Source organism: Sturnira hondurensis, unplaced genomic scaffold, assembly GCF_014824575.4.
Source record: "Sturnira hondurensis isolate 20B ecotype Veracruz unplaced genomic scaffold, ASM1482457v3 Scaffold0004152, whole genome shotgun sequence".
NCBI lineage: Eukaryota > Metazoa > Chordata > Mammalia > Chiroptera > Phyllostomidae > Sturnira > Sturnira hondurensis.
The window spans coordinates 8,010,811-8,026,514 of record NW_028076783.1 but is presented as its reverse complement, the minus strand read 5'-3'; the positions used below and the strand labels follow the sequence as shown (position 1 = coordinate 8,026,514).

General features: G+C 37.9%; 1 protein-coding gene across 1 annotated transcript; it reads right to left on the bottom strand.

Annotated features, from left to right (window-relative positions):
• Positions 1-12,653: 12,653 nt before the first annotated feature.
• LOC118986199 (sperm-associated acrosin inhibitor-like) lies at positions 12,654-14,959 on the bottom strand. Its single transcript, XM_037045005.1, has 3 exons — positions 14,893-14,959; positions 13,930-13,967; positions 12,654-12,773 (listed from the first exon to the last, which is right to left on the bottom strand). Exons 1-3 carry the CDS (start codon positions 14,957-14,959, stop codon positions 12,654-12,656), a joined length of 225 nt encoding a protein of 74 aa, XP_036900900.1.
• Between the last annotated feature and the right edge of the window lie 745 nt (positions 14,960-15,704).

Sequence of the window (15,704 nt, the reverse complement as noted above, 5' to 3'; positions counted from 1 at the left end):
GCACAGGCAACAGAAGTATTCTGTGTCCTGCCTGGGGACTGTTAAGTAGATCATGTGAGATGCCTCACAGATATGTTTTGATTATCTTCTTAGGCAAGAGGCTTGGGGACACTTTGATCTAATAAACCCAGAAGAATGACAAGGAGTTACAGATTCTAAGAGAAGGTATATGAAAACTTTTCAAGCAGGTGAGTTGGAAAGAAACAAGGGCATCAGCAGAAATCAAGAGACTGGAAATGTTAATTCAACAGGGGTTTAAATCCTCAGTAGTTTTAAAAATGAGATGAGGACTTCTGCCAAGGTGGAGGCATAGGTGGAAACACTGTGCCTTCTCCCACAACTAAGTTTAAAGACAACAAAGGTTTAGTAAACAAAAACACAGCCAAAACACAGAAAATTGAACTGTACGGAAGTCTGACAACAACCATTCAACCAGACTGGTAAGAGGGGCGGAGCCAGCAATGGAGCATGGTCAGGCAGGAAAGATCCCAGGACCCAGGTGCCCAGGCAGCCATGGACAGATCCCAGGTGTCGGGTAGCAACAAGTGGACCCAGTGAGGGCGTAAGGCAGCAGGCTGACTGTGGTCACACATTCGTGAGCAGATAAACCAGCAAAGGAGCAAGCAGTAAGACAAACCACACAGGCCCTGGTGGTGAGAAGAAGCAAAGGGGGCCACCATTGCCCCTCTTTGACCCCACCCTCACATACAGCATCACAACCCAGCGACTGAGTTGCCCCGCCCTGGTGAACATCTAGGGCTCCACTCCTCATATGTTAACAGGTAGGAACAGTCAAAAATATGGCTCAAGAACTCAAAGCCCCAGAGCCCATGACTCTAAGCGACCAAGAAATAGCCAACCTCTCAGATGCACAGTTCAAAATACTGGCGATCTGAATGCTCACAGAACTGTTTGATTTTAGTCACAAATTAGAGGAACATATGAAGGCTATACTAATTGAAATGAAGGGAAATGCACAGGAAACCAATAGTGATAGAAAGTAAACTGGGACTCAAATCAAGGGAGTGGACCAGAAGAAAGAAAAAAATGACCAAACAGAAAAATATGAAGTAACAAGAATCCAAAAAAATGAGGAGAGGCTTAGAAACCTCCAGTACATCTTTAGAACCTCCAGGACATCTTTAAACATTCCAACATCCGAATTATAGGGGTACCAGAAGGGGAAGAAGAAGAGCAACTAGTGGAAAACTTATTTGAACAAATAATAAAGGAGAACTCCCCCAATCTGGCAAAGGAAATAGACTTCCAGGAAGTCAGGAAGCTCAGAGAGTCCCAAAGAAGTTGGACCCAAGAAGGAACACACCAAGGCACATCATAATTACATTAGCCAAGATTAAAATGAAGGAGAGAATTCTAGAAGCAGCAAGAGATAAGGGGACAGTCACCTACAAAGGAGTTTCCATCAGACTGTCAGAGGATTTCTCAAAAGAGACCTTACAGGCAAGAAGGGGCTGGAAAGAAGTATTCCAAGTCATGAAATCCAACGACCTACAGCCAAGATTGCTCTATCCAGCAAAGCTTTCATTTAGAATGGAAGGGCAGGTAAAGTGCTTCTCAGATAAGATCAGATTCAAGGAGTTCATCATCACCAAGCCCTTATTATATGGAATGTTAAAGGGACTTATCTAAGAAAAAGAAGTTAAAAATATGAACAGTGAAAGGACAGCAAACTCACAGTTATTAACAACCACACCTAAAATGAAAGCAAACCAAGAGGACAGCTAGATCTGGAGCAGAACCACAGAAATGAGGAGGACATGGAGGGTTAGCAACAGGGGAGTGGGAGGAGGAGAAGGGGGGAGAAGGTACAGAGAATAAGTAGCATAGACGGTAGGTAGAAAATAGACAGGGGGAGGGCAAGAATAGTATGGGAAATATAGAATCTAAAGAACTTGAAACACGTGGTCATAAACTAAAGGGGGGGAGTGGTGGGGGAGGGGTGTGCAGGGTGGAGGGGCATGAAGGAGGGGAATAGAACAACCATAATGGCATAATCAATAAAATACATTTTAAAAGACAAGATGAATATTAGATTCACCTACAGAAATTTTTGTGTGTCATTTCACTGTCAGGATTGTGAATCAATTGTTAATAGATGAGTCCTGGGTGTTGGTACGTTTTAAAAGCTCCTGTGTGTAACTCAAGTGCAACCAGGCTTGAGAAACCCTGAGATAGACGGTAGGATGGGAATTTTTGGAATAAGAGGGAAAAAAGGCTGGGGATTGAAGTTGACCTCAGATGGGACATTGCCCTACATCATGTGTTAAATAAATGTATTTTGTTTCATAGGTACATGAGAGATACTGAAGGTTTTTGAAGTAAGGGAGAAATTTGACCAATTTTTTCTTCCTAACTAATCAATCAGCTTTACAACACTGGTTTAGTGGCAAGAGCTTTGGGAGCTCAATTCAAATCCCATCTACCTATGAATAACTCAGACTTCATATTTAGACTTTGTAATGCACATTTTATGTATTTTAAATGAATAAGGATTTCTGTTTCATAGATTTGTCACAAATTTTAGAGATAAAACATTTAAACTGTCCATACTTGAACTAAGGACTCACTCTGAACCTATCAGCAATTTTTGGCACCGAAGGAAACTAAGATTGGGAAAGAGAGTTTGAGACTGGCAATGTTCGAAGCCACTTTAATGAAAGAACACAACTTCAAGTCTAGAACGTGATCCTTCAATATTCTAAGGTGAAATTATGCTTAAAATTGTGTTTTCACATGAGTAGTAAAGAATAAAGGGGGCCCAAGATATGATAACAGAAGATTATTTGCCTTTGGGTGGTGGGCATACAACACAATATATAGATCATGTATCATAGAAATGTACACTTGAGCCCTGGCTGGTGTAGCTCAGTGGGTTGAGCCCGATCGCGGTTTGATTCCCAGTCAGGGCACATGACTGGGTTGCAGGCCAGTCCCCAGCGGAGGACTCATGAGAGGCAACCATACATTGATATTTCTCTCCTTCCCTTCCCCTCTGAAGATAAATAAATAAAAAATATTTTTAAAAAAGAAATGTACACTTGAAACCTATATGATCTTACTAACCAATGTCACCAAAAAACCCTTTAATTTTAAAAAATATATTTTCCCAAACCTCATAAATCTAACATCACCTTTGTGTAAAATCTGTAATCCATTTAATTTTAGACATGTCATAGGTCTAGGAGTCTATGAGGTGGGACCCCCTCACCCCCAAAAACAGAGTTATCATCTGGAGGGTGGGCCCCTTATACTACAGGCTTCCCCAACTAGATGAGTGTTTTAGGAGCCTATCTGTATCCATGTACCAGCTGGTGTTGTGAGAGGTTGCATTCAGCTTAAGTGAATTTTCTTTAAGACTTTGAGGCATTTGCCCATTTCATGATGGGTGATTTACAAGCATACCTGTGTTCAGCAGGTTTTGGCCAAAAAGGGCCTGACCTCCAGGCCCCACTCTCTCTATTCACCCATTCTTGTTCTGAGCGACTCCTTTTTGTTTCTCCAGATGAAAAAGGTCCTCAAAGGGAAACGTTTCACTGGAGTGGAAGAAGTGAAACAAAAAAACAGTAGAAACACTAAAAGGTATCTAAATCAATGACTTCAAAACCTCTTTTGAGCAGTGGGAAAAAAGTCTTGATAGATATATTGCATCAGATGGAGAGTACTTTGAAGGTGACTGAAGTTTAAACATGTAAGATAAATATTCAATTTTTTTATAAATAAATTTTGGTATTTCTGGTCCCCCCATAAATCAATATTGTCAGGATTAATTATTATAATGTTAATCTGATGCACTTGTTAGAAATTCTAGTTCTTAAACTCAACAACTGGAGTTTCTGACCCTTTAGGAAGGAGAAAAGCTCATACATATGTACTTTTCATAAAAATCCAAGTAATACAATATTTGGAAATTAATTCTCCAATTTTTTTATTTATCATCACCAAAAGTATGCATTTGTGTTAACCCACTACTCAACCAAAGAAATAAATAGTATTAATAAAGATAATATCACGTAAAATTTTATTAAGCAAAATATTTAGGATTGTAATTGCATTAGGTTTAATCTTAGCAAACATGCATTTAAGGAATTACTCTTTCAAACTGTCATCAAGTAATTGAACATAGAGAATAAAACCCCTGAAATCCCAAGATCTTAGAACTGGGAAGAATCTTGAATGTCCAATATTTCATCTGTGTCCAATATGAGGGTTCACCTGGATTTTGTAGAAATACAAGATCCTGATTGTGGAAACCCTAATCATAGCAAAATATGATCACAATAAATCCCTAGGAGTATATAACTGTCAAAGGCCAGCATTTACCATAATGAGCCAAATTAAATTTGCCACCACTTTCTCTGCAGAGAAAGAAAGAGAGAAATAAAAATTATTACATGAACACATTAACCTCACTAGAAATGTACAAAGTGCTTCTTACTGCAGATAATTAGAACTAGGGACACCATGAAGGGATAGTGCTCTGCTTCTGTAAGCAGCTGGGAGCCCGTGCCCAGGCCCTACACATCTCATGCCTTCCACTATGGGAACACTTGACTATTCCTACTGGATCAACTATGCACTGGGCCTGGGACCTGCCTGGGCCTGACAGAGGAGAAAATTAGGAATTGTGAAAGGTATGGCAATTGAGGATCTCAAATATAAAGATTTTATGAGAGGAAACATCTACAAAAAAACAACAACATGTGGATAAAGCAGGAAAGCCTGGCAGAGCCATCAGACCACGGATGTCTTAAAGATGAAGGAAAGAAAGAAGGGAGTTTTGGTGCAAGTCCCCTAGGATGCTCTGCAGTCTTGGAAGGTTGTCCTGGAGTACAGGGGACAGAGTTGATCTTCTCAGAAGTTTCTTTCTGGCATGGGTGTGCTCGTTGAGGTTCTCAGAGTATGGCCAAGTTCTGTTTAGCATCAGGGCTTTGGAATCACATCATATTGTTTGCAGTCATTGATTATGAATTACTAATCAATGTATATATTTGTAAAATATCCAGATTGGTTATGTTCTGAGAGCCCAAATGCAAACAACTTCCAAAAATGAGAATTTTAAGGAAAGGTACAGTGTTCCTATCTTTTACAGCAACATTAGTTATTTTCTGTATATTCTGTGCTTTAGTATATCACCAACATGGATGCACTAAGGCTTTGTAATTGGTCACATCTGAGAAAGAGTACATATCTACTACTGTGGTCTTACTTCAGGGCGAGACAGAAAATACATTTGTTGGAATAGGTGCGGCCATTGGTTGCACAGACTGGGAAATAATCTTTGGTGCACATTTTTAGAGAACGACTATGTAGATTACATGCCATCTGTAAAACAGAGAAAACAACCTTATCAGATAATTAACACTTTAATGACATGCGCTTCATTATTACATGAAATGTCATACATCCAAAATGGGGTAAATACCTGAATTAGGAACAAAGATAACACCTATTTACATATAACACAGTAAAGTTTTAAAAATTATTAATATTTTATAAATAGTTCCCTATTAAGAAAAAGGTGATTAGTTGATCTAAAGTATTTGTATAATGTAGCTAATCCATATTGTACCTAAGATCTTTCCCCACTGGATCATAACTGCTCTGTACCCCCTTATAAGAAGAAACCACCAAGCTGAATTATCTGGTTATTATTTCCTATAGTCATCTATAATTCCATTGCATATCAATACATATATTCACTAAATATATATGTATTTATGTATGCCATATTTATACATGCATTCATATATATTTTTAGTTTTAGATATCTTGGTAATTTATGCAAAGAAAACAATAATATGTGTATCCTTATATGATTTGCATTTTAGTATTCCTTTGTGACCTTTATATATACTGATATTTAGAACTGTGTGTAGTTCATTTATTTTCACTTCTATGTGGCATTCTACTATATGACTATATGGATATTATTAACTTTTAATATTAAATTGATGATTGGGTGGTACATTTTTTCCATGTGTTTTATAAGGTTGAATAATTCTACTCTGTCACCCATTTCTCTTTATTGTATTTGTGTGCAATAGTATCTGATTGCCAATTAATGCAGTCTTGGGGTAAAAAGATATGTTTATTATTTTCTTGAATGATGATATATATAATGGTAAATGGTTTTGCCTTGCTAGCTAGATTCTATTTCTTGAACTTGGTATAAGAAAATATGTATTTTTACTTTTGAAGACCATTCTCTTACACATTTTGTTTGGTAAATTTTGTGTTAAAACTTTTAGTAAAAATAAGGTTAAAATTTTACCTTTTTCTACTTTCAAATCAATCATTAATAACTTACCAGATATCTGAAAATTGCTGGTTTTGTCAAGAAACTTTCTGTAACAAAAGCAGAGATAAGTAAGTTTTAAAAATAAAAAAGAACATAGTCTCTGGTAAGAAGTTCCCACTTCTGTATGCAGCAGAAACTGATGTCAATTGCCTATTCACTACAACTAATAAGTCGAGAGTTTTATGGTAGTAGTAAAAATAATGAACTTAAAATGAATCAAATATTTACATTTTTAACTTTCAAATTAATTTGGCTCTGTAGAAAAATGGTGTCATAAACTATTTTTAATCATCCCTCATACTTTGCTTGAAGATATTTTTTGTATAAATTTTTAAATGAGCCTAGTGTAAGGGAAGAAGATACCTTGCATGCATTTACTTAAATTTAAAAAAAAAGTCAGCACTCTATACCCTATTTGGGGGTTCCAACTAATACCTCACAACTACCTTATTCTGAAATTCATAGACAACCTTGAGCTTCACAGGAACATAAATTGTCAGCAAAAGGATCTATTAGTTTTCTCTCTGTCCAAAGCATTAACTTTAGTGGACTCAGAGCTGGCAAACAAAACAAATTGTCAAGAAATGTCAAACCTAGAAGACATTCCTCCCCACATTTTGCATTGACACTCATGGAATCTGGGCCCCAGAAGAAAACTGAAATAAAGTCCTTGAGTTATAGATGAACAAAGTCCTAAAACCTACTACCCTTTCTATCCTACCAGTCTGTTTGAACTTCTAATGTGTGAAATAAGAAAATGCGATCCTTGATGTAATTTTTAAAAGGCATTTGGGATGTGGCCCTGTTTCATGTTATTAGCTTATGGTTTCCAGACCCCATAAAACTAGCTCCTCTTTTCCAAAATTACATCACTTTCTAGGATATGTAAAGTGCTTTGCCCAGGAGTAGAAATTTACTCACCAGAACGAAGAGGGAATGCCAAAGCAATGATGCAAATGGCTCTGATCCTTGATGAGAAGAGGAACATTTTGTCACTCTGTGAAGGAAACATTTAGGAGTGTTTGTTAACAGTGGTACGTGCCATATTGGGGAAACACAAAGAATCCAAGGCCCAGTTTCAGAGAATTTCTTATTTCCTAAATGAATTGTTCTAGCCTCCTGGATACCTATTGCCTTTACCACTGCCACCCTAAATTCAGTGAAGCATGAAGTGCCATCATTGGAAAGCACACCCACCCCCTGCCCAGAAGTAATAAGAGAGCCCTGGAAAATAAGCCTGTTAACCAAATGGAAGGAACTGATTACTCTCCCAACTCAGCAGTCAGTCCAGAAAAAGTCCAGTTGCCTTTTTTTTTTAAATGCACCTTGAATCTGAAGTTATTTTCCTCAGAAAACTGGAAAGACGGACCTGAAGAAGTCCTCACCGGCAGCTTTGCACACTGGGCTGCCTCCCTAGGTTCCTGCTTGACCTGCCTCACACAGAGAGAAAGTGGGGAGTGAGGCCCACAGCTCCGGAGACTGGTTCTCTTTTCCTGCTCAGTCTTCTCCTTCCAGCTAAGCCTTTTTAGTTGCTCCCCTGGTGGGGAGTCAGGCAGGGGTGGGGGGTAAGAGTGATGGCTCCTGGGAGACACGCAGGTGCTCTGTGTCCTCCTTGAGGACGGTAAGTAGGTCAGGAGAGGTTCCTCACAAATACTTCTCAATAAATGGTCCCTTTGTGGGAGGTTTGGGGACAACTTGATCTGATAAATGTGGGGAAGTGTCCAGGATCTGAAAATGCAGGAGAGACATGGAAACTTTGCAAGTGAGAGGGTAGAAAAAGGACAAGAGAGGCAAGCAGGAAAAAGAGTTTGGGAATAATTATTAGATAGTGAAGGGCCTAAGCCCTTAATACTTTTTTAAAACTACAGGCATATTAGAGTTTAAACTTTTAAAGGCTATGAATGTACTGTCCTACCCTCAAAATTGTGAGCTAATTATTAGCAGATAGGAGCATTGGAGCATTGTGAAAGCTCCCCAGTGAGACCTGCTGCCAGACTGGGGGAACTTGCCCACAGGGCAGGGAATGGACTTTTGTTCAGGGAGCGGGGATTGACACGTAGCATTACACAATTCATGGTGTGCAGCATCACACTTTGACATGTTATATATTGCAGTATGAGTCTCACTGTGGAGTTAGCTCATACCTCTATCACATCCCTTAATTATTTTGTCTACTCTCTTAGCAACTTTGAAGTTTATAGGACAGTATTGTTGGCTGTAATCACTACTCTGTACATAAGATCTCAAGGACTTATTTTTTGGAGCAAGAGAGAGTGAAAGCTGGGGAGCGAAGTTGAAACCAGACTGGGACTATGGCAGACTCCAGCCAGCAGAGTCTGCCTGTTGTGACTGAAGATGAAAATGAATGCACAGGCTACAGCAGTCCTGTGGAGAAAGGGGGGATGGCACGGCCACTCTCTCTAGAGGAGAGCACACCAACCCTTGTCTAGTCTACATTTAGGTACAACCAAAGAAATGAAAATAACACATGCAGAAAAGAAAGGCAGTGAGCTGATTAACTCTGCCCTTGGGAAAATTCACAACAGGCTATGGAAACTACCTTGAAGATAGGCAGTAAACATCTACCGTTTTAGACCAGGGTGAGGGAGTTTTAGCAAGAGCAAACCATAACAGTCTGTATGCATTTTCTAGGCCTGCTTCCCACATAAAAAGCCAGTTTGAGGGGCTGGCTCCTGCCTACCAGATCACTTTTGTAGGTTTTCCATACAGAGCTGAGTCACATTTGAAACAAACCGGTTCCCTACAGAGACAAAAAAAATGCCTTAAATTTTATGGTAAAAAATGTCCTTCAAAAATGAGGAAAAAAACGAGGACATTTCCAGATAAACTAAAACTGAGGTTATTCATTTCCGTGAGACCTACCCTACAAGAAATGATAAAGGGAGTCCTTCAATGTGAAGTGAAAAAGACAGTACATAATAATTCGAAGTAACATGAAAATACAAAGTTCTCCAGTGAAGGTAAATACATGGACAATTATAAGATCTTATATTATAATTTTCACAAATCCACTTTTCATTCCGTTATAGCATTTGGAAGACCAGAGAATAAAAACTAATGTTAAATATAGGGTGGGGCAAAAGTAGGTTTACAGTTGTGACTCTGCAAAACAGCATTCATTCTTGAATTATTTCTATTAATTATTGCATTGTTTTCCATATGAGCAGCCATAGACCTACTTTTGCCCCACCCTGTATATGTTAATTTGTAGACAATATAAAAGGATATAATTTGTGACATCACTAACATAAATAGAGCAGAGCTATGATAAATTTGTTTTTGTAGGCAGTTGAAGTTATCAACTTAAAAGAGATTATTATAACAATAGTGTGTGTATATATATGTATGTTTTAACTATAGTATGTCATATATAATCTCCACAAAGAAAATATTTGTAGAATATACACAAAAGAAAATGAGAAGGCAATTAAAATTTGTCACTACAAAACTTCAACCAAACACAAAGGAAGGCAGTCAGGGAGGAAATGAGAAACAAGAGAACTGTAAGACAGAGAGAAGTCAAATTTAAAAAGCAAAAGTTATTCCTTCACTATTAGTAGTTACTTTAAATAGAAACAGATAAAGTTTCCCAATCAAAACAGAGATTGGCAAGACAAAACAAATGAGAAAGGATACAACTCTATTCTACCTACAAGAGACCGATTTTAAGTCCAAGAACAAACAGGTTGATCTGGATTATTTGGCAATGGTTTCTTGGATATGACACCAAAAACACAGGCAACAACAACAAAAAAAGATAAATTGGCCTATATCAAAATTAGAAAAAAAAATAAAGTTATTTGCATCAAAGGTATAACAGAGAGAGTGAAAAGGAAACAAATACAATGGGGAAAATATTTGAAAGTCTTACCTGATAGCATCTAGAACATACAATGAGCTACAACTCATTAAAAAAGACTGAAAGATTCTAATAGCAGTTTCTCCAAAGAAGATACACAAATGACCAGCAAGGGAATGACAAGATGCTCAACATCACTAAGCATTAGGGGAAAGCAAAAAAAAAATTGTATGTATTTTTATGCCGAATACAATACTGTTATAAAAAACAGAAACTTATAATAAATGGAAGGAAGGAAGTGGAGAAATCAGAACCCTTGTACTGTGGGTAGGAATGCAGACTGGTATGACCAGCACAGAACACAACAGTCAAAAAATGCAGCATAGAATTACCAGCAGTTCCAGCAATTCCACTTCTAGGTATATTTTCAAAAATTGAAAAGGGGATCTCAAAGATACATTACACACCTGTTAATGCAAAGAACCCTGTGTAGCTACCATAAAAGTGAAAAAAATTGGAGGATTCAGATAACCAGATTTTAACGCATACTACAAAGCTGAGCAATAAAACAGAATAGCATGCCATTTGCATAGAGACTGAAATTTAGAACAATGGGATAAAATAAAGTCAAAATAAATTCATACATACATGATCAATTAATTGGAAGACTTTATTTTTTTAGAGATTTTTAGGTTTACCACAAAATTGAGGAAGGGGTGCAGAGATCACCCAACCAGCCCATGCACAGCTTTCCCCGTCATCAATGTCACTCACGAGACTGGCACTTTTTTTTCCCAAAGATAAGCCTAAATTGACACATCACAGTCACCCAAAGTCTGTAGTTTCCCTGAGGGCTCACTGGTGGTGTATATTCTGTGGGTACAGACAAAAGTTGAGTGAACTATATCAAGCATTATATAGCATACAGAGTATTTTCACTATCCTAAAAATCTCTGTGCTGTGTCTATTTGTGTTTTTATGAATAAAAATTCATATTGCCTGACATTTGTGATTGTAAGGTTGACCTGGGGTTCAAGTTCCCAGAGCTTTCTTCTATAGGTTTTGATTCTTTCAGATAAAGAAGAGCCCAAGTGTCTATAATTTTAATGAACACCCCAAAAATGTGTTATTTTCTCCTTTGAAAGTGTTTACTTAATTATAGTTTCCAAAAGTAGTCATACTTTAACTCAAAAATCAACCCAAACCAGAAATTATTTATTTTAATAAAGATATTATTTAACATTGTATTGATTGAAATATTTATGATTGTAAATCACATTAGATTTTATATTATCAACACATAATTATGATAGCTTCTCAACTGTTATTGATTAATTGAACAGAGAATAAAAATCTTCCAATAAAAGGTCATGAGAGTTAGAAAAACCCTTCAACATCCTGTATTCCATCATGTGTGTGATAGAAAGCTTCATCAGGTCCCCTTCGAATGTAAAGCCCTGACTGAGAAGACTCTAATTGGTTGTAGATTCCACTGCAAAACAGATTGGCAGGACAAAACCATAAAAGCCATAGAAACATGTAGTGTAGGCAGAGTCAGCATTTTCCATAATGACGAAATCCAAAAGTTCTATTACTTTCTCTGTAAAAAAAAGAGAGAGAGGGATAGAAAAAAATCACAAATAGCATTTGAAATTTTCAGATGTTGCACTATGTGCTTCTCAGTGAGGAGCACTGTTCCCTCCACCTCCACCTGCAGCTGGGGCCACCTGCTCCCAAGCTGCACACACCCTCCCTGACCTGGGGCTGCCTGACTCTTTCCTTCATGCGCAGTCCTGACTCCATCCTGGAACCCACCCAGACTTGAGTGAGGAGAGAGTTAGCGATTGTCTCAGTGGTTCTGTAGAAGTTGAAGCTGATTTTGGAATTAAGTAAGAGGAAACATCTGTCAGAGAAAATGAGGATGGAGGTAGCTGGCTGAACCTTTGGACTGCAGACCTCTTTAGAGTGAGGGATATATAAAGGGAGGAGGGTGGAAGTGTCCTGGAATGCCCCACTCTGTAAGGAGGGTCCACCTTGTGTCATGCCATTCAGGAGACTAGGGGGACCCTCAGAGGAGTCCCTTCCTTAGGCCCCCTTCCTCTTCCAATGAAGAGGCCCATTGTGATGAATTTCAAATTTCTATAATTAGTAGGGTTTTTCCTAAATTACACTCCCTGTAGCTTGAAGCTACATTGCAGAGATTATCAGCATATGGACTTCAGAATTCAATATATTGGTCATAGACTGCCATTAGTAAGTCATGATAATTCAATTAAGTTAAATTGATTGATTTTTATATTTGCAGAATATCCAGCAGAGTTATACTGAGAGGTCAAATACAAAACTGCTTTAAGGAATAAGAACTTCCAGGAAAGGCACAATCTACAGAGATAGTGCAGTTATTTTTTTGTATATACTGTGCCTAGGCTATCAGAAAAAACATGGATTTTTTCTATAATTTTTTGATGATTTCTTCATTATTTAGGAAGAACCAATATTTAGTCATTTGTGTTCTTACAACATTTTACTGCAGAAAACGCATTTATTGGCGTAAATTTTGCCATTGGTCCCGCAGATTGGATGCCATTCTCTGGTGCAAATATGTAATCGATCTTTATACACATCACAGTCTGGCTGTTAAACATAAAGAACAACATAAAATTTGTCAGATAATGAACTTTTTGAATAAAGTGTTCTTCATTCTCAACACAGGATACAATACATCAAATGGAATAAAAATATTCTAGATTGAGGTTTAGGAATAAACGACCCACTCAGACAAAATACTATTGATGTATTTTTACAAACCAAATGTCACTTTAAAAAAACAGACAAGTGGCTGGATATATTTTTATCATGTAGCCACTCTGCTCTCACTTCTCTTCATACCTGCATCCAATTTCCTCTATATACCATACAACAAGAAATCATAGAACTGAATTTTTTATGATTTCCTTATCTTTCTCAAAGTTTTCACTACTAGGTAAAATGATACTTTCAGTGTTTTCACCACATATATATGTATTCATATATATTTGTTTTTTTGTGGGTATATATATATATATGTTAGTGATGGTAATTTACATAATAAACAATATTGTATGTATTCTTACACAAACTGCTTTTAAAATGTCTTTGTAACTGTTATCTATTTAGATGTTTAGAATTGTAGTTTATTTTCTTCACTTTATATAATCATTTATAAAATAATAATGATATGAAAATTATTATTTTATCCACCCTTAAGTGGAAGAAAATGTTTTTATTCCTTTTGCTACACTAGAATAAACAATTCTACTTTAAATACACTGTACCTAGCCCCGGCAGTTGGCTCAGGTGGTTGGAGCATTGTTCCACACACCAAAAGGGTTGTGGGTTTAATTCCTGGTTGAGGGTTAGATTCCCTGTCAAGATGCCTATGGAAGGCAGCTGATCAGTGTGTGTGTGTGTGTGTGTGTGTGTGTGTGTTTCTCCCTTTCCTGTCCTTCTCCCCCACCTCCATCCCTTCCTTTCTCTCCAATTTTTATAAGGTGCTTGTATATAACAAGGATATTTAATAATGGAATCTTTGAATAATGGGATGTTTTAGTCTTATTTAAGATACCAAATAGTTTTATATGGCTGGCTCAATTTTATTTCTTGAATTTAATGTAATGGTGACACAGTTTAAAAAATGTTTTGAAGGATCATTCAGTTGTACATTTGGTTTGGTTAAATTTGCTGTTAGAACAATATGAAACATTTAAAAGTTTATGTTTTTCAATTTCCAAATTAATTGGTATTAACTTACCTTTTGGTGAACAGGTCTTGAAAAGTGCAAAGAAGTTTCTGGAACCAGCACACAAAAGAAAATGTAAAAATAAGAACAGGGGAAAGCAATCAGAGTCTCTGGGTATCAAACTCTTTGAGTCTCTAACTGCAATGTGAATTGCCCACTGAAGGCCCACAGGTTGCGAGGTGCACCTGCTGTGGCAGCAACACAACAGCGAGTTCACAGAGCAGCTGCAAATCCAGAAACGTAATTTCAAGTTATTCTCACTCTGTGTAATAACCATCAGACTCTCCTGTGAAGACACTGTGGTTCTTTATATTCTCTTTGTTAATGAAATGCCCTAGTCAGAGAAGTCAATGCCTTGCTTAATGCTGCTCAGTATACCTGGTGTAAGGAATTACATCACTTAACATAAAGGAATTTATTACTACTTAATGAATTAGTACTGAGTTCTAATACCAGGGATCTAGTCAGCACCTCACAGCTACTTTACTCTGTCAGTTTCCCTGTGGGTAAAGGAAGATCAGTTGTCAGGAGAAGGATCAGTGAGTTCTCACCTTATACAAGGCTTTGACTTCAGTGGACTCAGAACTGGCAGACAACAAACCAGATTATCAAGGAATATCAGATCTAGACGGCATCACTACTTTCTACACTCTACATTTAACAACCCCGAATCTGACCTCCAGAAAGGAAAAAGAATAGGTAAATATCTTTCATTGGAAATTAACAAAAAGCTAAGTTCTACTGCTTGTTCTAACCCACCTCTCTGTCTCCATCTCTCTAAGGTGGGAATGAGAAAAAGCAACCCACTAATGTAATTTTTTAAAAGGTATTTGTAACATGCCCTTTTTCATTTTGCCAGTTTAAGTGTTACAAATGCAATCAAAGAAGCTGCTTCATTTCTAGGTAATAATAGCTGTCTCCTACATTTTCTAAGATGTAAGAGTTGTTTCATCCAGAATTGAAAAATTTACTCACCAGAATAAAGAGGGAATGCCAAGACAATGAGGAACATAGCTTTGATCCATGATGAGAAGAAAGACATTTTATCAAGTCTGTAGAAGAAACCCAAAAGGAATGCTTATAACACATGACACAGAGACAAATAGCCTATTTCAAAATGAATGTTTCTTACAGGAGAAGAACTGGGTCCACTCCCCTAGATTCCTAATTACATTGGACTTTTCCCCCTTTTTCTTCCCCCCAAACCCACAAGGTCAAGAAGACATATGTGTGAATAGAAGGCTTCACAGGGACCTGAGAGAAACACCAGGACATGTTCTCAGCACACTTGAGGAGCTGTTCATTCCCACCCCTTGGCTCAGCCCAAAGAGGCCTGACTCCATTTAAGAAAATGTGCGCATTGGATTCTCCGTTCTTTTTCAGAGAATAGAAGTGTTCCAGGAAGGACTGAGCCATAGCAGTCCTCACAGCAGCACTGCACCCCCAGGCCACCCCACAGCTTCCCCACTCGACCTACCTGAACCAGACAGGGTAGTGGAGATGGTGACCTACAGCTCGAGAGACTGTGCCCGTTCTGTTCACCTTTCCTCCTCAGCCACCTCCACCAGCTGAGGAGTCTCCTTTATCTGCCTGCTGGTGAGCAGCTTGCTGGGGGTTAGAATAGATGGGTCCTGATAACATGGTTGTAATAGATGGCCAAGACACAGAGGTGGTATTTTGGGTTCTGTCAGAGCCTGTAAAGTAGCTTGTGGGAGATGCAGCACAGATACTCTTCATAGGTCTTCCCTCAGCAGGAGGTTTGGGACAATTTTATCTGATGTGCCCAG

Coding starts and splice junctions, on each gene's coding strand:
- LOC118986199 (XM_037045005.1), bottom strand. CDS start 14,959: ATGTCTTTCTTCTCATCATGGATCAAAGCTATGTTCCTCATTGTCTTG. Junction 13,968..14,892: donor GGCATTCCCTCTTTATTCTG/GTGAGTAAATTT, acceptor TGCTGGTTCCAG/AAACTTCTTTGCACTTTTCA. Junction 12,774..13,929: donor CAAGACCTGTTCACCAAAAG/GTAAGTTAATAC, acceptor TATGTTTAACAG/CCAGACTGTGATGTGTATAA.